The 26,162-nt window shown below is 39.9% G+C and overlaps 1 protein-coding gene across 2 annotated transcripts; it reads left to right on the top strand.

Moving 5' to 3' along the window:
- The first annotated feature begins 4,861 nt into the window (after nt 1-4,861).
- On the top strand, nt 4,862-25,041 carry LOC134508860 (S-adenosylmethionine synthase-like). 2 transcript variants are annotated; one of them, XR_010069161.1, is made up of 10 exons: nt 4,862-5,018; nt 8,069-8,146; nt 10,863-10,985; nt 11,883-11,995; nt 12,644-12,787; nt 14,063-14,281; nt 15,700-15,882; nt 18,260-18,393; nt 21,762-22,198; nt 23,022-25,041. XR_010069161.1 is itself a non-coding variant. In XM_063320994.1 (9 exons), exons 1-9 carry the CDS (start codon nt 4,946-4,948, stop codon nt 21,862-21,864), a joined length of 1,170 nt encoding a protein of 389 aa, XP_063177064.1. In that variant the 5' UTR covers nt 4,862-4,945; the 3' UTR covers nt 21,865-25,040. The 2 variants fall into 2 exon arrangements, 1 of the variants encoding a protein (XP_063177064.1); XM_063320994.1 differs by having other exon boundaries at nt 21,762-25,040.
- The last annotated feature ends 1,121 nt before the right edge of the window (nt 25,042-26,162 follow it).

Consider the following 26,162-nt stretch of genomic DNA (forward strand, 5'->3'; position numbering starts at 1 on the left):
AGTCAAGTTGTGCTCTAACTGATGTGATTTAAACAGTGTTGCAAAGTAGCTTTATGGCAGAGAAATTGTTGCATTTTTTAAGTCTTTTGTTGTAACTGAAAGAGAATCAGGGACTTCAAAGGAAACACATGAATTCGTGATAAGTGTTTGCCTGGCAGTGTATTTATTATCATAAACTTTGTATTTTCATTTTCTAGGAAGGCTATTCACTCAATAGTGGAGTTCATAGGAGAAATCCATAGAAGAAGCCAAGAATTCAAATATCACGTGAAGAACTCAAATTGCAGAGAGCGAAAATGCACTCTCATGGGGTGCAAATGTTATAGGTTTGCACAAGTTCCAACCTGAAAATGCACTGAGAATGCAGTTTAATTCACAAACAGTTGGCTCAGCTTACTGATGGGAATAAGATATCCAAGATGTTCTAGACTGAAAAACACCACGATACTGCGTTCTTGTAGTACAGGATTCTGCCTCCAGTAAACAGCAACTGATTTTCCTCAGTTCTGGTATCAACTGAAGCTAAGAGTACAGATCAGAAATAGGCAGCTGAGTATGTAATACAAATTGGAATGAACTAATAGATTTGTAATAGACTTTTGGGAAGGAAGATTCCAGCAGATATGCTGTGGAACTTTCTGAAATTCGTAACTAGGAGCTGGAAGTAATACAATACAATCTAGTCAATGGTTGGAAGAACCTGTGGAAATCACGCAGCTGTGCCCTAGACTCTGCTCAAGAAAGTGTCTTTACCTCTGGTGGAAGTCATCTCTTCAACCTGCTGGGATCTGCAAGGAATCTTGGTTGCACTCAGAAGCGAGAAGAGGCCGGAGGAACAAGCTGAAAAGCTGTGAGGCCTCACCTGGACAAAAGCAGCAACCAAGCAGCTTTTTAATATGTGTATGGGGAGGCTTTTGTCAGGCACTAGCAATGGGCCTTAGCAAAGAACAGGCTGGGAAATCACCTTTGGGAGATCTTGGTGGAATGCCAGAAACAGCCTGGAGAGAAGGGCCTGAATACATTTGCCCATAAGAACAGCATTTGTTCTGCAGAAGTTTACTGAGGCAGGTGTGTGAATGAATGGCGTTTTCATTTGCGTCTGAGCTGGAGCACACATTGTTGAACTGATTACAGCAGAAGTGACTGAGATGCAAGAGCCACTTCAACTGTGAGAACTCAGAACTCAATCTCTCTTCATAAGCCAGCTGAACTGAAGTATTGTATAGATGATGAGAGAAAATAGCAGAACTGTGGCAAAAATAAATTTTTAAAACAAGAAGGGGCAAGACTGTGGCTGAAATACTGAATTGCTGTGTCACATAAAAGCAGAATATGCATGGACTTCAGTTAGGACAGGTACAGTTCTTTGACTCCAACAGTAATTTTTTCATGAGGTCCTGGCATGCAGAGCAATATTGAAAGTTCAGCTGCTGAAGTGATCCCATTTTTAAAAGGTCTTCCAGTTCATCTCTCCATTTTCCGTAGCAGCTTTCTGAATCTGATGACAGTAATGGTGTTTTCTTACACTTGGTCAAGAAACATCAGCAAAAGAGGCAAAGGGAAACGTGACTCTTACAGAAGCAATTGATATTCCTCAAACAAATTCACCAGTGATAGATGAATCTTGGCTGGAGCAGCTGCCTTGTAAGACACAACCCCACCGTCACAGGCAACAGAATGGTTTTGTTGCAGGGAATTTGAGTTAATTGATTGCCAGTTAACAAACTTGTAATTACTGATTCTAGCATTGAAAAATAAAGAAGATAAAAGATCACGTAGGGGAAAACACCTCAGCTTCCCTCTGGAGGCCTCTCGTCCCCTCTCCCTGGCCTCAGTCCCTTGGGTGAGCAGCACGAGATTGGGTGCAGTGTGTTGTGATTGCTCCTCCATTTTTCTGTCTCCACTCCTCTGACATGGGCTCCTCCACCGTTTGCAAACCCCTCGGAGGTGTACCTTCCCTGTGCCTTCTTTTGTGCGTCTGCCCCTGTGTGGGTGTCTCTCTGCTCTAGTCCTGCTCAGGCAACTTCTCTTGTGCCTCCTTTTTCTCCAGCATCCTCCTGCCTTCTCCTCTTTCCTGCCCTGGTACCTCTTATCTCTGCTCTGGTGTCTCTTGCCCCTGGGGTTTTTTTTTTTGTTTCTTGCTTACAAAGGTTGACAGTTCTTTGTATTTTTTTTTTTCCTTTTACATTCCAGGCTGGGGTTGGACTATACATATACCCTACATTGTAAAACGTGCTGAGGAGCCTATGTTGAAGGAGAATAGTTTATAAGACACAATGTAAAGCATAAGTATTTTAGAATGCAGCATAATATGAATTCATGATGGAGGAAACTGAAATTCTTCGTATGAATGCTTTTCTGTTCTTTGCATGAAGTGTTTTACGGAGCATGTAACTTGAGCTCAAAGTGTATTTAATACACAGAATTGAAACACCTCCAGGTACACAAATCTCTGCATGGTTGGTTTAATTTTGTATTGTATCGTAATAAATTCTGAAGCTGAAAAAAGGCAATGAAATAGATGAGTCAATGTATTGCATAGGGCACTTCTGGTAATCATTAACTGTGGTTTAAAGTCTTTCTCTTTATTGCTCTCCTTCACACACACTTAAGCAATCATTGTTGTCTGAGAACTGGAGTTTTTTGGTGTTATCTGCTGATTTGTTCCTAGGATAAAAAAAAAGAAAAAAGGCAAAGCCAAAAGAGGTGCATATGGTCTCTTTCCTCCAGTCAAGTCACTTCTTCATGTATCACTCTATGAAGTGGTGGTTTTCACTGAGGTGACTGGTCTGTTACAGTACATGAGCTACGACTTGTGTTACCACGCTTAGGCAGTGCCTTCTCCAGTCATTCTTGCAGATGAAGTGCAATTTTACTTTATTTTTTTGAGAGTTGGCTTGGACTCATTCGTCTAAGTGCTTTGCCTTCATTACTGCTCTTTTTACTTCATGTACCTCACTACTGGGAAATGTCCTGAAGTGAAGACATGCTGCTTCCTAGCAGTGAAGACTTCTTTGCAGAATGAATGCACATCTCTTGTGCAGTTTGATTGTAGCCTGGTAGGGGATGTTGTTTGCTTGTGATGGCCAGTAGTAAAGCCTTCAGTTGTAGCTAAAGTTTTAGCTGCATCTCAGTACCACCCTTGTTACCATTTAACACGCTTAGGTTATGGAGCAACATTTTCAGAAATGTTCTACCGATTTAAAGAAGCTGAGCTCAACATCACGTATTGCAGTAGTGTAGAGCTGCTCAGCAGCACAAGGGTTTTTAAGACCAGGTGTTCCTAGGTAGCTTTGCAACGCTGTGCTCTTGCTTATACTTATTGCTATAACAACCAAGGTCAGCTAACTTCATTATTTGCCGTGTCAGAGGGTCAGAAGCGGAAAAGCGTAGAGGGGTCACACCTGTAGGGAGGAGCGGACAGGAAAGATGACCCAAAACTGACCAACAGGGTATTCCATCCACTCTGCATCATGCTCAGTATAAAAGCTGAGGGATCAAAAGGTCAACTCTCTTTTTCTTCAATGGCCGACATCTGAGGAGGACCCTGTCTGTTTCATAGAATCATAGAACCACAGGGTTGGAAGGGACCTCTGGAGATCATCTAGTCCAATCCCCCTGCCAGAGCAGGGTCACCTAGAGCAGGTTGCACAAGAACGCATCCAGGCAGGTTTTGAATGTCTCCAGAGATGGAGACTCCACCACCTCCCTGGGCAGCCTGTTCCAGTGCTCTGCCACCCTCAGAGTAAAGAAGTTCCTCCTTATGTTTAGGTGGAACTTCCTATGCTCCAGTTTGTGCCCATTACCTCTTGTCCTGTTGCTGGGCACCACTGAAAAGAGCCTGGCCCCATCCTCTTGACACCCACCCTTTAAGTATTTTTAAGTGTTGATAAGGTCCCCATTCAGCCATCTCTTTTCCAGACTGAAGAGACCCAAATCCCTCAGCCTTTCTTCATAAGAGAGGTGTTCCAATCCCCTAGTCATCTTGGTAGCCCTTTGCTGTACCCTCTCCAGCAGTTCCCTGTCCTTCTTGAACCGGGGAGCCCAGAACTGGACACAGTACTCCAGGTGCGGCCTCACCAGGGCAGAGTAGAGGGGGAGGATGACCTCCCTCGACCTGCTGGCCACACTCTTCTTGATGCACCCCAGAATGCCATTGGCCTTCTTGGCCACAAGGGCACATTGCTGGCTTAATGTTTGCCTGCCTTTGATCCCGATCTGAGCATTCCTGACTCCAGGTCTGGAATTCAGCTCCTGTCCATTGCTGACTCCAGTCTGGGACTTTCCCTGTGCCTGCTGGTGATGTGATCGATGAACTGTCTTCATAGCTGCTTCTACAGAGCATGGTCTTGATTGCTCTACAGCTCCTCACTTAGCCACTGACACAAATAGTATTCGGGAAGAAGAGCACAGCTTACCACCTGGAGCTGTTATGAACACCTGTTCTCACATAAAGAGACAGACATTTCTGCACAGGTCGCTGCTGCAGCTGAGGACAATGTATGGACATTATGCCTAGGAGAAACCATCATTCACCCTTACAAATTCAGATTAAATCTCTCTGCTGTGTCACTGTCTTGAAGTGCTTTTTTGTTAGCCCTTAGAAGTAAGAATGGAGGCTTGGAGAAGTGTGCAAAAGCACTGAACTCTGGCTTAGCTGTGTTCACATTTCACATGATGATAACACTTCTGCAGAGTTTAGCAGGGCCAAGGTTAAGCAAACACAAAAGTCTTATGAAAGGAATTTCTGTAGTATTGCATTGTAAAATCCACATAAATCAGTCTTAATCTATCAAACTTCTGAGGAACAAATGTGCAGAAGCAATTACCTCAGCTGTTTGTGTAGATACATTAACCTTTCCACTTCACCTGCTGCCTGTGCTTGTCCTGTGGTCCAGTTGCTTTCGTTCTTTCTCATTTGCAGGCTCGCTAAGGATACCAAGACATGTCAATTCATACCTCAAAAAAAGAAAAACGATTTCTTTTTACCTCAGAATCTGTTGCTGAAGGACATTCTGGTAAGTAAAAATGCTGATTGAATCTTTGCTTTTATTAATACTTCCACTGAAGAGTGCTATCTGATGAAAGTTCAGTCGTGTCTCCCCCAATGGAGAAAAGATGACCCAATTAATTATTTTGAATAGACTTCAGATTAGTTTCTTTGTTTCTTGACAAGAATTTGTCTTATTTTTTTAGTATGCAATATAATCTGGCATAAACAACTTTAAACTTTCACTTGAGAGAAAAAAGCACGGTGAGGTTCTTGTACAGGTGACTTAAGAGCTGCCACATATACTGGAATCAGAATTTCATTTTTAATTCTGTAATGCAAAAATATTACTTTATGCACATGTTTATTATAGGTGATCATTGAACGCCGAATCTCTGAAACATATTGAATACTAAGCATTGATTTGCATCTGAGCTGCATTCCAGATACTGCTGTAATACTGCATATGCCACTCTGCCACATTGCTCTCCCTTACACAAGTTTACATATGCTGTAGGCTGATACAAGGTATTTTCCAGGTCTGGGACTGCAAGACAATGCTTCAGCTCTAATTGCCATTCATTAAATTCATCAATTTTCACACAGCTTTGATTACACAAGTATGTATCTAGAGGCTATGTTAACTGATGGACTGGAGGAAGTTTGGACCCCCAGCAGACATACTAGTGATTCAAATTTACAGTGAAGGCAGCAACGGTTCTTTTTATGGTGGAACCTTCAAATGGGGCATTTTAATGTTAAGACTAAAAATAACATTACCCCTTACTTTTCCCATAGGAGAAGGAAAGAAAAAAAAACAACTAATAGTGAGAAAATGAGAGTGGTGTCAAACACTGAAGGTTTGCAGCTGACTTTTCCTTGTGTATCTGTATTCTCAAAATTCTTATTCATTTGGTGGGAATGGCACAGTCTGAGACCAGTTATGTTATTCTGTCTGCCCAGCCCCTAGTGAACAGTCGAACAGCTGCAAGACCACTGCAGCATGTATCATCATATCTTGAACCACCACAACCACTAGTTTGCTTTAAAAAGCTGCACTGTATGTTGTAATGGTGCAAATAGCTGAACGCAATAAACCTTATCAGTTGTTCCAGGTTATGCCATCCCTGTTTGGGTATCGGACCCTCTGGTGGGAGTCAATTTCGCAGCCTTCAGGACTCAGTTTGCCTCAGAGTTGTTGACAAACTAGCCAGATTTCAAACTTTGGAACTTGGCATTACTGATTTTATACTTGATTGCACAAACGATTCCTGGGTGTGAAACTATGACCACTTGATGTTTCTGCCTTTCATGTTATGTCCTTGTGTCTTCAAACTGTCGTCAATTTTTATCAGTGAAAGTGCAGTATACCTTAGGTAACTGACCAGGATTCTGATTCTCTGAGTAAATATACTAGTGAGTATTAAACAGTACTCACTTCTGCAAGAGAATTTATTTTGGATTGGCAGTTACATAGATACTTATATAGGCTGTTCCAAATAATATAGAGACACCTGGGTCATTGATACACACAGTGTTTTAGATCCAGCTGTGTAGTTGTGTGGCTGAACATACTTTGGACGCGTTTATTTGTAATGATGGTGGGTGAAGATTGATTTATATTCCTCATGTTGGTTCTGCAGATATGCAACATTTCAAAGATGTACTTTTGAAGAAATAATGTAGATTGCTTTTACCTGGTTCAGTCACCCTGATGAGACAAAGAATCTCAATTTGTCCCTGTGCTGGTTTCATCTGAGATAGAGTTAATTTTCTTTCTAGTGGTTGCTGTGTTTCCAGATTTGTTTTGAAAGGAATAATACATAGTGTTTTAGTTGTGGCCAAGTGATGTTTATACTACTCAAGGGCTTTCTTCAGCTTCTCATAGAAGCTGAGAAGGAGCGTAGATAGAACAATAGAATGGCAAATGGAATATTCCGTGCCATAGACGTCATGCCTGGTGTATAAATGGGGGTTGGCCAGGGGAGGGGAATCGCGATCTCTGCTTGGGTTGGGATGGCAAACCAGTTCACTGGGCAGTGAGAGGGACTTGTGTCGTGTATATCCTTTTATGATCATTATTATTATTATTTTATTTTCATCTATTGTTCTATTAAACTGTCTTTATCTCAACCCAGGACTTTTTTTTTCCCTTTCACCTTCTTTTCTCCCACCTTCCCCTACCCTTCAGTGGAGGAAGGGAGGGTGAGTCCATGGTCCTAGTTGCTGGCTGGGTTTAAACCACAACAGTCCCCTAAATTGTTCATTAACTTTTAACAAACCAAATTCGTTTGGCATACTTAGTTCTTGCCTGGACAATAGGTCATAGGTGCTAAAGACAGAGTAGGCAGAAACTTTTTTCTCCCGTGCTTTTGTCCTAAAAAAAAGACCAAAACTCAGAAATATACCTGTGGAAACTTGTGAGTGGCCAATATATGTCCCTGAGAGAATGTTTTTCTAAACTCAGATGAGCTGGATAGTTGTGGATAATTGCGAGAGTGGGCTTCAATCTAATGTACATATTTGTAGGCAGAGCAATGCCTCTTGTCATCCAAAAAAGTTCACACATGAGATCTCAGAGGTCCCCAGTAGAGGTACTGAAGGGGTAAACACTGCCTTAAGTGCAGACCTCTAACAGTTATAGGATATAGATCGAAATAGGTAATTCACACAGAAAATGCAGTACAAAGTTTAAAATAAAGAGGAGAAGAATAAAGAGGAGAAGAAGACCCCTACAGATAGGCCTTAGCTTAAACACTTCTTCCAAAGTTACTACTTGTATCTTCTATTCTCCTGAAACTAATATCTCAGGGTGCCTTTACAGGCCTTTTCATTTTCACCTCACGTGGGAGTCTGCTGGACTGTGCAGATGATAGTAAAATGTCAGTTAGGATTGACTTGAGGAGAGGAGTGAAAACAGGGTATTTAAGAATACAAATTGCTCTGATTGCCTCTTGGCAAATGCTCTGTAAGCAGAAGTCTCTTGCCCACTGAAAATTAAATTTTATTAAGAAATCAATTTTTTGTTGTTTTTAACACAAAAATAAATGTTATGTCTGTCTAATTTTTATCTTCTAGATAAGGTGTGTGATCAGATAAGTGATGCTATTCTAGACGCTCATCTCAGTATTGATCCAGATGCCAAGGTTGCCTGTGGTAAGTATAATACAGATAGAAAAACAGATTAATGAAGTACAACAAGTAGTTCACGTTGATATAACATCCTGTGATCCAAAATTCTTGCAATAGCTGGCTGGCAGTCAACATTTCCACAGTCAGTCAAGGGGTCAGGTCTGGCACACTGGCTCAGAGGAGAAGGGAAGGCAGAAAAAAACCTGCAAAAAATAAACAGAAAAAAAAGAAACACATAGTACTCCAATACCAATTAAAAATGATGAAATGTAAGAAATAGATCAGGAGAAGCCAGTGGTATCAGGGAAAACTATGTTTGACAGGGCTAATGACAATGAGGAATCTAAGAAAATTAGGGAAAAAGAGAACTGAGGAAAGGTATGTGTCAAGATGCATTTCTTCATAGAATGAGTAAAAGGTGTTAATAGAACTCAAAATCCAGAAGTCTAAATAGATATTTACTGTGCTTTAAGCAGGGTGATGCCCTCGGTTCACAGGAAGATAAGTGCACAGTTCGTTTGAATGTGATTCTGATCAAAGTGGCTTGCGTTTTTCATGGGGCTTTCTGTTAGGACTATCCCGTATTCTACATGGATGTTGTCACTAGCAACATCACCTCTTCCAGAGCCTGAGAACATATCATCAGATTGGAATGAGCTGGGTTGCCAACAGGCGATGGACACAGAAAGGGAATGTGTCTAAAAAGCTCTCTGAATGCAGGCATTTTTTTCTTAGAACAAGAAATCACATGCCAGTGAAGAGCACAAAACCTTACACGGTAACTTTTGGTTAGAGCAGATAGGGTATTGCTTGGGCTCACTTATAAATTGCAGCTATAGTGCAGCTCCTGAGCTGTGTTGTCTTTCAGTTGAATTAAATTTCAGTCAGGATGGAAAGCAGTGAAATGTGGGAAGATGCACCTTTCTATCCTGATACTAAAAAAGCATCATCATGCTGTGAAGTCTTGCATCACCATCAAGCTTTGTTTGGCTGTATTTGACATGGGAGAGTTTCTAGGGACTGTTGGTGGTGACTGCAGCATTATTCTTCCATGTCGCTAAGTCCCAGTGCCCCAACTTTTTGTTCTTCCAGAGAGGCTTCCCCTTTTTGTAATGACCATGCAGGAAGAGCTGAGAGCCATTCTTCTCTGCCTCACAGCTGTAATACAGGGTCTCTTCCCCCAGTGCGGGATTCACAGCACCATACATCATGCATCGGTGTTCTGCTAGGGCGTAACAGATTGGAAGAGGGCTGCTGGTCGGTAGAGCAGGGGCACAAGACTGAGTGTGAAAAGAATGGTACCAGGATACCCTGCACTGTACAGGTATCACTACCTCGGGTCGATTTGCTTGTATGTTTAGGGCTACCCTATTATTATGGACTCTCACTGTGTCCCTGTGTTATTATGGACTCTCACTGTGTCCACATTGTAATTCGGATACCATGCCAGCTAGGATGTAGCTTAATATCTCAATATAGGCTAATTCCTCTTGCAGACAGAGAAAGCTTGCTCGGTGTTAAAGTCTCTACTGCTTGTCTGGATTATCTAAGCTAAGCTGCCAATTAAAGCCAGCTTGATTATCTTTACGTGATGCTGCGGTCCATAGTTGTGCAATTTTATAGAATATTCCTGCCTGTAATACTTAATCTTGAAATCAGATAAAATTATTCAAATGAGATGGTGCCTGGATGATAAAAGTGATGGTTGAAATTCAGTGTAGGCTAATGCACGGGGGAAGGGAGCAATCTTATCCCCCTATAGAGAAAGTAAGGTTTGCAGTTGACTGCAAGTATTTAGAAGAGAGATTTTGCAGTTGTAATAGACATATGTTTCTGTGAAAAGAGTCGGTGCTCAGTAGCAGTAAAAACCCAAGCTGACTGTTAGGGCTTGCTGGGAAAAGAATGAAGAGTGGAACTGAGAACATCATTAAGACATGTAAATCCATGATTGCCTGACTTGAATACTGTGTTCAATCTGTTTCTCTTTCCCCATCCCAAAAAAGTCTATAGTAAGATTATATGGCAGGAGTAATGAATACGATGATAGCAATACATTGTCTTTCAGGGAATAGCCTAGGCCTTCCCACTCTGGAAAAGAGAAAATTTAATAGGATATGCAATAGAGCTACAGAGTTGTAGGTCATATTGATGTGGTGAATTTTTTGTGACTAATTGCTATATTTTAACATAAAATGTAAAAGTTTGGGGGCCAGGTGGACACTTGAAACAAATAATGGTGTAAAATATGAAATGATTGTGCACAAAATTTGTAATGAAGTTGCATACCTTCTTGCTCCAGGATCCTGTAGGTGCTAGAAGTTTTCATGGTTGCAAGGGCAACTGTATGAATTACTGTTTAAAAAAATCCATCAAAGACTGGTAATGCCATCTGCCAATAAGTGACCTCCTTTTAGCTTCAGGAAGACCTCAAGCTGAAATTGTTGGACACTAGAGAAGAATTTGGAGAAACAGCACTATATACTTGACCTGTTCTTATAGATGTGTGCTTCTAGTCACTGTGGAGATAGGATAATTGGGTAAGATGGACTTCCTCCCCCATGCAGGCATTCATATCAGCTGAAGAGAAGAACGGTTGCACACAGACCTACATGTATGCTAAGGCTTTACACTGAGTTTCCTCTTTGACTAATCCCTTGTTCACAGAGCCGTCTTCAGGATCTCCCTGTGTAAATGTAAAATAGTAGCAGTAAAATTCTGATATTTCATCTTTTTTCTGCAGAGTGTGTAGCAAAAACTGGAATGATTTTGCTTTGTGGAGAGATCACATCCCAGGCTACAGTAGATTACCAACAGATTGTAAGAGAGACCCTTAGGAGGATAGGGTATGATGACTCTTCCAAAGGTGAGTGAGATCCTTCATGTGTTCATTCTTAGGCCTGTTCTGCATGTGGCCAAAGTCATGTTTTTATGATCTTCCAGAAAATAAAATTAAATGTGTCTCCAGACCTAGGAGAAAACTGCACAGGAGTTAATATGCATTTTTTAGTGCCTGATACTGAAGGAGCTATTTTAAGGTGGCATACTTGTAAAAGACTTATTCTTGAAAGCACCAGGTACCTCTTGCTTCTCTGATGCAGAATAACTAGTGTTTGCCCAAATGTCAGAAGGTGGTTACATCTGCAGGTTTGTACAGTGAAAACTTTAACACTGGTGTTCCTTGTCCTTGGGATGCATAAGCCTATGACACTTGAAGTTCACACCCAAGGGAATTCTTTGTGTATTCTTAACATGTTTCCCAAAGTATACTCCTTTCAGCAGTTGGACCCCTTACATGATTATTCCCCTTCAGTCTTCCCTTTTCATGCATGATATATACAGCTTGTCTCTAATTCTATTAAACCCTAGAACCTACTACAAGAAAAACTGAATACTAGTTTCTGGTAACATTTTCCACACTCCCAGCTTTAATACCTAAATGGTTTGAACCCTAGTTATCGTAAGCATTGTAACATGCTTTGGTGGGGCAGCTTGTAGGATTACACTTATCCCCTCAGTTTCAAGAGCTCAAATTTGAACTAATATCACTAACTTGCCCACATCCTGAAACTGTTATATAAATGGTATATAAATGTGTTATATAAATGTTCTATTGGCAATGCAAAACATGGTATAGGAAGTTTACATGCGTAGAGTTTTAAAAGTTTTGGCCAAGATAACTAGATAATCCATAAAAGCTTCTCTAGCAATTTGTGAACTGTCAAGAATGTATGATCTAACTTTACAAAACTCCCTTCACTAGGACTGGACTATAAGACTTGCACGGTTTTAGTGGCCTTAGAACAACAGTGTAAAGAGATCAAGCAGGCTGTCTCCCATGGCAAGAGCGGTGATGACATTGGAGCAGGGGATCAGGTAATGTGACTTAATTCCAGACAGTTACTTAAGTTCAGTTTATGCACAAGCAATTAGAATCGTGTTGAACTAGAACCTTTCCTTAAAAGCTATTGTGCAAAGGGTAATAATTAGCAGCTAAACACTGTGAACTCACTTAATCCCCGGAAGTGCTAAAAAGTAACACTCTTCACTAGTTTCAGTGAAAGTGGCTTTTCCCATATCCAGTGCCCATACTGGATAGAACTACAATTAAGCTTTTTATCAATGTGTGTCGGTTTTTCGTCTTTCAAGTCCTTTGGGTAGCGTGGTTTTACTTCTTAAGCATCAAATGCTGTGTTATTTTAGTTGTCATGTGTGGGGAGAAGACTAAGCAGTCTTTATGAGCTCTATGTCCATTAAGCCTTTGCAGTGGATTCTTATGGATGCTTAGGCAGAGTTATTCTTGGGAACCAGACCTTGCTGTGGCTGCATGCTGATAAATAAATGTTACTTCAGGCTGGTTATGTGTCAAAATGTACTCACTCTGCATGTTACTGGCTTAACTTTCTAGGCTTGGGTGGTTCTAAGTACTACGTGTCGAAGACAGGTGCAAAAACTGAAAGAGAACATGGAAACAAGTGGCTTATTTCCTCATTTCTCAACGCAGTTCCTTGTTTTTCAACACAGGGTTTGATGTTTGGCTATGCCAGTGATGAAACTGAGGAATGTATGCCCTTAACAATCCTCCTGGCACACAAACTGTCTGCCCGCATAAAGTCTCTAGGACAGAATGGAACATGGCCCTGGGTTAGACCAGATGGTAAAACACAGGTTTGTAATGTAGATGCATAAACTGTAAGGGTGAGAAACAACAGAAATCATTTACCCTGTCTGCAATTAAATTAGAATTCGTGTTTGTCAAAAATGGTGCTGTCTTTTTTGTGTTACAAGGTGGTGTGATTTTCATAAGGTACATTTGTATGTAGCACACATAGTTTGTTTAAACTGTTCTATCAGTGTCTTAGCAGGTTTCTTCAAAGTAATGTCTTGCTTCTTTCCCCCTGGAGATTAAGAAGATTAACAAATTACTGACAATCAGCTGGGTTTTTTCCTGAATAAATATCAGCATTCCAGAAGCATGGACTGGGATATTGCTATGGCTTCTCAGTTAAAGCAGAGCTGTTCTTGATTCAAACCTCATGTAGACTATATTTGAGCAGTGGTCAGAGCCACTGATAGCTCTGTTGCAGAGCTGAGTGGATGGGTCATTGAGCCTGCTGTAAGAGTGATGCACTTTAGCAGCACCAAAGGCAGTAAATTCCCTGTCTTCCAGGCTGTGAAATCCGCAGGAGAGGAGCGGAAAGCCATACATGTAGCATTTCCAAGACAGCGAGTTGTTTTAGTCTTAATTTCTGTTGATTAGTGGAGATGAACTGCATTGGGTTATACTACTGGTGTTGTTTCAGAGCAACACGGATTGTGTTCCTATTTTTTGTCAGCAGTGCATAGAACATGTGAATTGAGTTACTTCTTTATGATGTATCTATCCAAGCATTTTTGAAGGGTGGGAAAGTAGAGAGGTCTTCTCAGCCTGTAAGAAAACCTATACTAAGGATGGAGCAATGCCAGTATATATCAGCATGTACTTGAAAGTGATGCAATAGGCAACAAAGAGAATCATATCATATAATGATCTACAGTTGCTCATTTTAGCAGGGTCCTCCAAAAGTTATTTTGGCTTTCCTTCAGTGATACACTATTTGAAGTTATGTTAACACGCCAAACCATGAATGATTTTAGCATCTGCTGGTGAAATCTTAGGTTTCTGTAGCTTTCTTGTTATTTTGTTTCTCTGTGGTGATCCATGTAATATGCTTTAGTTAACTTAGTTCACACTTTTGGTGGTGGTATCTAAGTACTTTCTGTGTTTATTCTTTTTTCTTACAATGGTTTTAAGCATCAGCAACCACACACCATTTTTCATTCTGTTTCCCTTCATCTATTTATTTTTTGCTGCAGAAAATAACTGTGTGGTTCATGTTCAATTTTCAAACTGGTGCTTTTGGCCTTGTGTGTTCATTGTCCTTTTTTTTTTTTCCTGTCTAGGTCACAATGGAATACAAAGAGAGCAATGGCGCAGTGGAGCCCATCCGAGTGCACACACTTGTGATTTCAGTGCATCATGCCCCAGACATAACTCTACAACAAATACGGAAGGAGCTAATGGAGAAAGTTGTTAAAGAAGTCATTCCAGAGAAGTATCTTGATGAGAGGACCATTTATCATCTCCTTCCAAGTGAAAAGTTTGTAGAAGGTGGTCCTAAGGTACGGTACTTTGAAAGAAGACAGCCTATACAGACTTGGATTCTACTTTGCCACATGCTTCTACATGTTCTCTTGAACAAATGTGCAATGAACTGGTACACTTTTAGCCAAGAAAGTCTATATATTTTTATGAAGGCTTCAGTCATTTCTACTGGAATTTTCCTACTGGATATCTGGTATCTAAACTGAAGCTGTACCTGCTTGGGCAGCCAAATGTGTAGATTCTTGGATCTTTGTCTTACTTCCAGAAAGTATTTTAAATGACCAAAAGCCAGCCCTTAAGTTATACGCTAAAATGCATAACTGGAATTATCTCTTCACTTTCGCAGTAAAAATCAAAACCAGAAATAACAACTGATCTGATCTTCTACATTAAAATTATTCAGAGAGCTGAACAAATGTCAAGGGAGACCTTAATATATCAAGTTTCACTAGTCATTAGAATTTGATACTGCTTTGCTTTCCAGGTGCTAATACTAGGTTAGCGAAATTGTAAATTTTTGTCTAGTTTTGTATACAGAATTCAACGAAGGATTAAAACTACACGGTGTGCTTATGATCACACTGCGATGATTTAGGGATACCTCTTTAATTGAGGAAAAAAATGTCAGCTTTACTCTTGTATTACTTATTTGGGGATTTAAAATTAGTGGATTAATGCAGTTTGTCCTCTTTCAGGATGGAGTTTTGCAATGCTCTGGAGATCATTTATCAGCTTGCAGTTACCATCTTTATTAATCTGACAGAAAGGCAGTAATTCTCTGCTGGTCAAACAAGTTGTATCAGCTCATGAAGTTGTAGGAGGCAGACACAGGTCTATGCAAGAGGGTGGGACTCTATTACTGGCAGCACAGGCAGGCAGGTAGAAGAAAGAAGAGTAGTACCAAGTGGTCCTTGTGCCACTACTGAAGCATTAAGGTGAACTGATCTAGAATTTCTCAGTACTCTTGTGCTGGCAGCACCGATCTGCAGCTCTATGAAGCCCCCACTTCTCCTTTAGTATATGTGTGTAAGTGAAGCTAGTTAATCTTTTAGGTCATATGTGATCTGTTTCTCAGGAAGGATTTTTTCTCTCTAAATTCTTGTCCTTCATGAAGTGTTACTGAGTAAACTAGAGATAGTATTTCATGATTGCTGACCTGAATGGAGGACACTTTTTGGGATGTTTGCAGTTGTGCCACATTCTTATCAGTCTTCAAGGGTGACTGCAGCACAGACAGCTTAGTACATCTCTGAAAAATACTCCAGTCATGTAGACCTCATTCATTAAAGAGTTGCATGTGAAGATCAACACTGTGAACTGAACAATGAGTCATATCTGTGGCAAACACAAAGCAAAGCTCAAAGCTGTACCCAATAACCTAGTGTGGATTGGGTAAACTGTGTCTTGTGAATGTATTCAATTGTTTGTCCTGCAGAGTGATGCTGGACTGACTGGCAGGAAGATCATTGTTGATACCTATGGAGGCTGGGGAGCACATGGTGGAGGTGCATTCTCTGGAAAAGATCCCTCTAAAGTTGATCGTTCTGCAGCATATGCAGCTCGCTGGGTTGCAAAATCTCTGGTGAAAGCTGGTCTCTGCAGAAGAGTATTAATCCAGGTAAGAACAACTGTGAAAGTAATACACTAAAACAGAAATTTTGTGTCATGTGTGGTCACTCCCTCAGAATACATACTACCATCACAGCCCTGCTCCAGTTTCAGAGAAGCATTTCGTACACTAGAATCGGAATCCAGAAAGTTTCCTCCTGGGGATGTGTTGTTAGGGAGCCCTATGAGGGAAGCCAAAGACACAGGCCAGGATGGCCCTGAAACAAGGAATGTGTTCTCATTAGTATTTCTCCAAGTCTGTTGCCATCCCTGGTCTAGGTATTTCTTTGCATCATCCTTGCTTTTACTTCCAGCAACTCTAGTGATCGTCTGCACACACGTGTGTGCCCAGCACTCCAACCTGGACTGCATAGCACATTACAGACAGTTGTGTTAGCAGTGTCTAAACGTAGCTGCGCAACCTACTATATGGTCATATTAGTTGTAATTTAAAACATTTTACACTGTATTTGAAATTACCTTAAAGTTACCATGAGTTCTCTACTGTGTGTTCCTAGTATACTGCTATGACGTGAGTTGTGACTAAAAGCAAAATTCAATTGTTTTTAAGAGTTTAAAACAAGAACAACGTTCACCAGTCTTATATGCTCAGAGAAATGCAATTCCTTCTTTGTGCATGAAGTTTTTTGGGAATACTAAGTCTAAGGAATCGAAAGAGTTGTTTTATTAACCCCTAGACAGTTTTGCCATTAAACATGAACCCAATGTGAATGCTAAACAATTGAGGTTTGTTTAGGCAGTTTGCAATACGAATTCATACACATACTTATTCTGAGAAGCTGCTATGTAATAACTTTAACCCAGTACAACAAAATACTACAGTAAAAACTAGCAGTGATCTGGCTGATGTTTTGCTGCAAAGGTGTGTTTAAAACTTTTTACTTTGTCCATGGACCAGAGGAGAGGCCCACTGGATGTGGTTATGATCAATGACATAGTATCCAGACAGCCCAATTAGTAAAAAGGAACCTTTCTTTAGATGTTGTGCAAGTGTTCGATAGATGATTACACTTGAAGTTTGGAGTTCATCAAGGAAAGGGGAGACTAGGAATATGCCAAGAACAAGTAGTGATGGTTAGCAAATTGTTGAGATTTTTTTTTGTGAGGGAACAGAGGACAAACTTCTGATTTCTTGGTATGCACATTTTGAGTGGCATTTTTGAACACACACCTCACTGTCTTAATTCTTGAGTTAGGTGGGAATGTTGTTATTCCAGTAATTCCCAGAGACCCTCCTTAAATACCTGAGCCTGACTCTAGACAAGGCAAGATTGATATTGTTAACAGCAAACTATGGAGATGTCAGATATTAGCAATGAAGGTAAAATGGGGGGAGAGAGGAGGATGGGAGAGCAGAAAAGCAAATGTCCTGTGACGTCATAGAAGGCTGGATTAAAGATTAACAAAAGGAAAAATGTATCAAGTGGAAATGCGAAACTAATTACTAAGAAGTATATAGATAGAACTGAGCCATTGGACTATTACTTCTTGAAATTTGTAGAGAGCAGACATAATGAGGAAGACCAGTGAAAGCCACATAATAGTTGCTGTTGATTAGTCACATTCAAGCAAAACAGATTTTCATTCAAATTCACCGTGATGGAAGAAAATTAAGTATATATTAACCTAGCTGCAGTAGGAGTGTATTTTAGAAAGGGACTGAATGACACAAGCAGATACATTGCAGGAGAACCTGTCAGTGCTGTGCTGTGCAGTGCTGTGGTGAAAAGAAGCTAATATGATTCGTGGATGTCAGAAAGGAGCTATAGAGCTCCTCTGTCCTCCTTTGAATGAAGTGAAATTACAGGGAATACTTCCTGGGTTGCTTTGTCTACTTCTGATAGATATGTTTTAAAAAGTACATGGAAATACGGGATGAAGTTCCAGGGAGCGCATGGAAATAACTCACTTTAGGAAAACAAGTCTGTGAGTGCTTTGGGAACGTGGAGCTTTTCCTCATCTTGTCCTAGATAATCTTTTCTCTGCCTCAGCAAAAAAAACCCAAACCACCAGAAACATTTGTGGATCTCAGAGTCTGCAGTCTCAAAGGCATGAAATCCTTGTGTCTAGCTGACATTGAAGGATGTGAAATGGCAGCGTCTGAGGATGATTAGAAAGCACCTCTTCTGCTTTTAAGGAAAGTCATTTAGGCCTGAACTTGACCAGGCTGAACATTCTCTGAGGAAAACAGATAATTTTCTAACATAAATACAAATAGCAAACACGTATCTCCTAGCTTTCTTTATGCAGAAAAGGTGTGTGTAAAATTTCCCCCTGATACATAAGATAAGCCTTTCCTTTCTCTTAAGCAAAAAGTAGGAAGGACTGTTTTAACTGTGCTTGGATTGTATGCGTGTGTTCTACAGCTATCATATGCTATCGGTCTGAGTCATCCTCTTGCGATCTCAGTGTTTCACTATGGAACATCAGACAGATCTGAAGAAGAACTGCTTGAGATTGTGCAGAAAAACTTTGATCTACGCCTTGGAGCTATCATAAGGTTTGTGTGCTATTAGTATTTACTGGAGGGAATCATATTTTTAATGCTCTCTTTACCAGTTTAATGTTAAAGTTTCTGGCTTCTAACCTCATGAAAGCCACATTCATCATAAATTTACAATTGCTGTCATTTCTGCTCTTCCCTCACCCATACACCCAGTACAACATATGAGGGCCAATTAATAAATCTGGTCACAAAATGTACTGAATATGTAAGACTGGTCTAAATTACACTATGTTATATCTTGCAATAACCCTGCTAGCGTGCTATGTTGCAGTTCATTAGCCAGGTGGTAGTGTGCTTGGTAAAGTAGAATTAAAATTTTAACATTAGATGTAGTTAGGCTTTCTAGACTATTTACAGGGTGTGTAAGGCTCCCAATCCCTGCGTTATCTGTAAAGCAACAGAAATACTGGCTCTTTCTGGAAGAAGTACCAGAGTAAGTCTCTCTTTGCTTGATCTTTATGTGGCAACAACTTGTGAGACAGCTGCCACAAGATGGAAAGGTACTGGTGCCCTCACTTTTGAAGCAAATCCATTGAAAAGGGTGGCATGTTTTTATTTATATATACATATATATATTTTTTTTTAATATATATATTCATTTATATTTATATATATACAGCATGTAATTTGCCCTTGTTCATGCACAGAAGCTGAGTGTCACCCTGCCACAACAGTGGCAGTATGGTGTTTGTTGTTGCTGTTCAGGGGATATTGGCCATTAGCCCAGAAAAGAGAAGAACACCCTTAAGTGACTAACTTCTTCATGAGGAGTTAAGCGTAACCTACCTTCTGCTTCAGAAAAACTGAACGCTGAAAGCCTGTCTCTAGTTGTCATGCAGTCTTGTGCAGCCCGTTTGAAGTCAACTAAACTTAATTTTAAACGAATCCAGGTTTCTTAAATGCTCTCTTAAAATTTGGTAGCCGTTGAAATATTGTATGCATTTAAAAAACAGAACAAGAATAAAAATCCCGCCATGAGATAAGCTGTCTTGAAGTGAAAATCCAGTTGTGATCAGAAGCGTCATTGAGGCTACTATGCAATCAGAGATGACAAAAAACCCAAACCTACTTACATTGCCTCCTGCAGCCAACCCAGCTATATTCTATTCTGAAATATTTATGGACCTGAAAAAGCAGGTCTTTTAAACAAACATAATCCTTACACTTAAAGAAGCACGGGAATTACCTTTTTCTTTGAGAGAAGAAAGGACTGGAGGAGAGAAGCAGATCAGCACCTGTCCTTATCAGCAGTCGCCCACCTACATTCCAGGGAGCTGTAATCTGAGCCTAGTATTTTTCCTTCTTTTTCTCTCTTTTGTGACTAACTCATGATTCTTTATGCAAACTTTTAGGAGGCAGAGCTTCTTGCCTACTTGTAGTAAAGCTTCCTAAGACCTAATGGTACAGGCTTGCCTTCTCAGTCCTGAAGAACTTTCAAGTCTCTTAGCTGATTTTCTCCAAACTTGACAGGCTGGACTTCTTAAAAGTTTCATGAAATATGCAGCTAATGGAGAGAAACACTATCTCTTTCTATTTTAAGGGGGCAGCCACAGTGTGAGTTCACCCCTTATTAAACTCTGTGCAATTGATATGGGCGCTCAAGCTTGAGATAGATAGAGCAAGAACTTGACTCCATCACAGAGGAACTACTTTGTCACTTTGAGCAATACTGGTTTTAAGACCTCGGTTCTAAAATGCTAAAACATACATGTTAGCTATCTCATTATTTGAAAAAAAAAATGCTTTTAATGATTCACTTCTCTTTTAAACCAGAGCTAGTAATATAATACTAGCCTTCCAGAGGAATCTTGAGTGTATTTGACTCTGAGGGGAGAAATGTCTATATGTTAGTGAATATGAAGTCTCTTTATTTCCTTAAAAAAGAGAGGAAAGATATTTCTGACAAGGTACATCAACATTTTGATGGCGTGGCCAGCCTTTTGCACTCCTTTTCAGAATGTTTCCTGAATACATGCTGAGAGCAGAGCTGACATATTTTTAATAATCTGAGAAAATACAAGGCATTATGGCAACTTCTATTGTTAGGTAATGTTTTCCAAGTGTTATCAGTTCACAAGTATAACCAAAACTCTTCTTTGCCTTTGTCATTAAGGCAGTTCATTGCCACTAGTAAATGGTGTGGTGGTTCCCAGACACTTTCCTTGATTTGGTGTGCTCCAAAATGCTGCTTTTTAACAATACATTATTATAGCACTGGAAACAGTGAAGGCAGTAAGAAGGGAAGAATGCAGGCAAAAACATGAGCACTGATTAGTGAATACTTCCTTGTTAAATGCTACCTCACAATTTTTAAAATCCTGTAAATGGTGCTGGCTATCCATCCTAACCAACTATGCACCAAAGTACTTCATGATGTCTTACTTTTCATTTAGTCAGCACTTGCATTTCGATGGCTTTTGAATTAAGGTCAAGCACAAATGACTGTAGTAGCCATTGGAGCATGTGATCATGTTGAACAAAATATTACTTGAAATAAGCTTAGCTGCTGTACATCATAAATGACCCCATATGTGTGAGAATGTGTAATCTCTTCACCACCTGAAACGTACTCATTATCCTGTTAGTATTTGTGCTTCTTTCCTTACTTTGCCATTCCTCCACCAATTTTCTCTCCAGCAGCTTGTAATATGAATCATCTATTTTAAATATGCTTTCAAAGATAATTAAACAACATATACCAAATAGAAGAAAGCCCAAGTAGAAGAAAATGTTTCAGGCCTCTCATGAAATGAAGAGAAACTTCTGTGTAGATACCTGTAGGATACCATTTAGCTCAGCTGCAATCTGCTATATTATGCAGGCTAAAAAGCCATAATCATGACTTGCACCTTCATTATTTATCTAGTCATAATGAGTGGTAAGCCCTATTTGCAATAGTGACTTAGTGCATCTACACAAGCAGTTAAACCTCCACCGTTAGTCTAGTAAATCATCATCTTTGGCTGCTTCTTTTGAGATCATCACTGTCTTTCCGGCACAGTAATATTAGAAAATATTCTATATTACACTTGCAACAACAGCTTGCACAGGTATAGCTGAACTTTATTCCAATTGTAATGCTTCTGCATTGTAATGCTTATAAACTATAACTGCATACTTAACTGCATCTCTGACACATTTGAAGAAAGCTGACTGCTTCTAGTCATGTTAAAATTGAAAACATCGGCTCACTACCTTTCCTGTTGTAAATCTGCGTGATTGGGCAAGGAAACAGCGCCTCAGTCCTATTGTCTTTCTTCCAGGGGTAATACTGATTATTATTCTGAAGTGTCTAAATCATAATATATATTGAAGTGTAACACCTTCCTTTTTTTTTTTTTTCTTTTTTTCTTTTCATTAAGGGAGTTGGATTTGAAGAAGCCAATCTATCAAAAAACAGCATGCTATGGGCACTTTGGGAGAGAAGAATTTACATGGGAAATACCCAAAAAGCTTGTGTATTAAGCTGTTCGTAATGTTTCATGTAATTGACAGGTGGTTTAATGATCAGCTAAAATTTCAAGCTGTTCAAGAAAAGACTGTAGCTACTCTTTTTTTAAATTACATTCTGTAGTTAATAGATCTACTGAAAATCATTTGTATTTAATTTCTAACTTTCGTAGTGGCCTTACGCTTTACATGCATGCTGCTCTATCATCTAACCTGCTCTTCAGCTTTGTCTTTGGTAACGTGTGAACAATTTAGGCCTTTGGCTGTGATCAGATATTAAGTGCACAGATGGTTGTGGAAGTTGAAGTCATTCCTGTTCTGCCTGAGAAGCCCACTGCTGCTTACCGAGGTAACTTTGTACTGAAGTGGATGAGGTTGGTGAGGTAACTTCCAACAGCTCCCCATGAGAGGCAAGCAGTAATAACACAAATTGCCATAATTCTTTGGCCCAGGACTCCCACAACTGCCAAAAGCTTTAGTTTGTGGTCCTTCTAGTCCAAGCAAAGTAGTAACAACACCCATTTCGGAACCTTGTTCATTGTAACCCTAAATACACTTAGCTATGAGGTAGTGTTATCTGTTAGCTTTTAACCTTACAGTTTTGTAGGTGTATCTGTGAAAACTGATGAACTCCTATTTTGTAATTCTTTTATTCATTTACGGTTACTCCTTCTCAAACTGAAATTTTCCACGTCTGCATGAATTGGAATTGGCTGTATAAAGTTGCAATTAAGTTTCATTTGGCCACCTCTCCAACATAAAAATTGTAAAAAAACCCATGGAAGATATTGCCTTCCTTTGTCTTTTTTGGCTGAAAGCACAAGGTGGAGAGAGAGAATTCAAAATCGTTTAGCTTTTCTTCAAGCGCTAGAGAGGATGAAAAGGCTTATATACAGAAAGTAGCGACTCTGGCAAGCAAATTTATCATCAAATTGTAAACTAAGACAGAATGTTGGAATGCTGTAACCGCTGTTGCTTAAAACCAGGGAATTTTAATAGACAACTAAACAATATGTCTAGCCCATATTGTTTAAACCCAAAGGGAAAAACGCAGGCTTCAGTGGTAAATCTAATCAAATGCAAGTAGTTGAATATAACATTAGTCTTGAGTAAGTTTTAAAAAGCTGCTTCCTTTCATGTAAAGACTAATTGAACCACCGTTCCTTTGACAGACGAGAGCTGAAGTGAGGGAACTGTACAGCTCTACCTGTGCCTTACCTGTCCTGGTACAACGAACCCAATCTAACACTGCAGTGCTGCAGTCTTGTGACCTAGAAAAAAGGCACTATTTTCTTCCACAAGAAAATGAAATTAGTTCCTGGAATAAAAGCTGCAATTCTTTTGTGGGCTTTTTTTCCCCAGTTTTTTATTTAATGGCAAGTTTTCCTTTTTATTACAAGACCTTGAACCCTGTCTTTGCCTGAAACTAATCTAGTTTAGTATGCGTATGGCCATGTAGGCATAAACCATGTCATTAACCTTTATTAAAATTTGTTCAAATTGATATTGTCTACGAAATAGTAATGTAGCTTGCTAAAAATTTTGCAGTGTCAGAATAACTTTCACTTTTAGTAATATAGGTGTACAATGTTTAAATGGCAAGGGATTGCAGAGATCACTATACAGTAAACTGACTATAATAAACTGACTTACTGAACTCTTTTGAAAGAGGGTTCAGTAAATGGTCCTATAGTCTCAATTTTACAGCTGTCTCAGTTACAGCTAGTATCAATTTTACTGTCATGATACTTTATCCTTCAAAAGTTGAATAGTGCTTTGGCAAGAAGCTGTGATGCTTTGTTTGTCACAGCAGAAGACAATTTTGATAAAGTCTCTTATTAAATTTAACAAGGAAATTATTTGTTCAATACAGGAGTCTCTTAATCACTGCTTATTGTAAAACAAAAAACCAAAAAAGACAGAGCTTAGGCCTTTCTAACTGTTAGACAGCTGGAGCCTACAGGAGGCAAATTGGACCATGGAGTATTTCAGACAATAAGAACACATTTCTGCAATGCTTCTTTCACCTTGTTCTCTGGCTTCCTACAAATAGACTTCAGATCAAAGTTACAGACCAGTTCTTCAACGAGTTGGATAGTCTCTGTGTCCAGACTACAAACCTTTCTTTCCCTTTGTTGTTGGTTTGTGTTTCAAAGTAGCCAGGAGCACCAGCTGCAGAAGAAATCCCTCGCCACAGATTGGAACAGGTACAGTATGCATCCCATCTTCAGAGATCCTGTCTACAAACTTTAGCAAGTTTTCTAATAACTAGTGAATTAATTTTATTTACATAGGGTAGCTAATTTGCCCTATGTAAAATTTTCCTCAGAACAGCAAGAGATATGCTTTGTTTGAAATAAGCAAACAGAGAAAAGCCACCTCTGCTAAATTTATAGCATCTAGTCTGAAGTCAGAGACAAAATTATTGCTCCACAAAATCACTGAAGTAACTTTTTCTGAATGATTGGCATGTTTGCTCATTACCATTCTAGAAATGAATCACTTAAGCTGGAACACCAAAAATAAAAAAGGGTGCCCAAAAAGGGTGCCCAAATCAGATATAAGCATTAAGATAGCAGTTATTGCTGAAAGTTTAGCTAAACTATAATGTAGCCTACATACAGGGATTAAGCAAAATATTTTTATTTCCATATGTTGCCACTATTGCTTTGTTAAAATGCTATTTTAATATCAAAACAACAGGCTCTTCTTTGAAATATATGGTTACAGTATGTTATAAAAATCTCCCAAAATATAATGGCTCATAATATGTGTAAGAAAAATAATTGCACATCAGAACACCACCACAATAGTTTATGCATTGTGTTTTGCAACTTCATCCAAAGTAGCAGGCTTTATATTAGCTTTTTCTATTAGCTTTATTCAGCTAATACAAAAAAGGCACATAAATGAAAAATCTGTATTGCAGAAAATTACTTGGGTAGACCATACACAGTAACATGTAGAGGTATTAGTGGCTGTTCTGTTTTCAAATAGTGAATTTGGATAGACACTTCCAAAAGCTGACGATTCTTGCTGGATTGTGTGAGGCAGAAGTAAACCTAAATATTTAAAAGGGAATAGTTTAACTCAAACCTAGACTAGCCAATTAAGGAAGAAAATGAATCAAACAGAAGTGCCAGCTTGGTTCTGAAAGTGCCTTTCGTATCTTTCTGGTCTCGGAAGAGATGAAGGGTCTCTAATTGCAAAATGAAGACATTAAATTACGAAAGGTCAGACCTATTCCTTATAAAAGAGCCTGTTCCTTTTCCAGTGGCCTTGTATGAATAAGTCTTTGAACAGGAATATGCAGGTGAATGACAGGACAGGGACAATACGCAGAACAGTATGGTGTAGCAAGCTTAAGTAGCAGTGTTTGTTTGTCCAAAGTAATTCTAGGCCTTGCCTGAAAAAAATAATTGGAAAAGTCAGAAACCTAAATGGGACTGAAGTTAGGATGTTCCTGCTGTGAATAGAGTCTGCTTTTCTCAAAGTGGGGACAGTGGTATGATTTACAATAGCAAAAGAGGTTTTCTTATAAGGAGAATTGAAAAACAGCAGCTGACCTCTGCTACAGACAGAAAGCAGTTTTCCATATGATCTCACTTCGATAAATTTTTATTTTTTTTTAATAAGAGATATAAAAACATGGGATCTCCATACAAATCTGCCAGCCTTTAAGACCACACTTTTTGACTGGTAAGGCATTACAGAAGACTGAGGGAAGCACAAGATGGCATGCCCCTCTAATTTACACAGTCGCATGAAGAACAGCAAGTTCTTAGTTTATTGACGCTGATTGCAAAATACAACTTTAAAATATTTAACTACTCATCTATGCAGGAGAAAGTGTGGCCACCTGAAATCCTACGGAACTTGGGGATGTCTGGGACCATCTCAAAGTTATGGCTGCTGGCAGGGAGCAGACCGCGATAGCAAAGAGACGTGATGTTTTGAAGGGGAGTCCTGGCTAGCAGCATTCTTCCTGAAACAAAAGGATTCGAAGCAACTTTGCTTTTAGTGACCTGCTGTCCCAGGGCGTACGGCCCTATGCAGCAGACAGGCCCCACCAGTTAGTGCTGTGCGGGCGTAAACACTCGCAGTGCCGGTACAGCCAAACACGCAGGTGTAACGCGGCTGACAGCCCTTACCAACGCTCCGTAGGCCGGCGGTGCGGCACACCGGCGGGGAACACCGCCCCCTGCTGCCGGGCGCTGGGCCGCAGGCAGGGGTGCAGGCAGGGCGGGGGAGCCGGGGCAGGGCAACGGCCCCGCTCTGTGGGCAGAGAGCGCCTGCTGCCCGAGGGTCATGCG

This window comes from Chroicocephalus ridibundus, chromosome Z, assembly GCF_963924245.1.
Source record: "Chroicocephalus ridibundus chromosome Z, bChrRid1.1, whole genome shotgun sequence".
Taxonomy (NCBI): domain Eukaryota; kingdom Metazoa; phylum Chordata; class Aves; order Charadriiformes; family Laridae; genus Chroicocephalus; species Chroicocephalus ridibundus.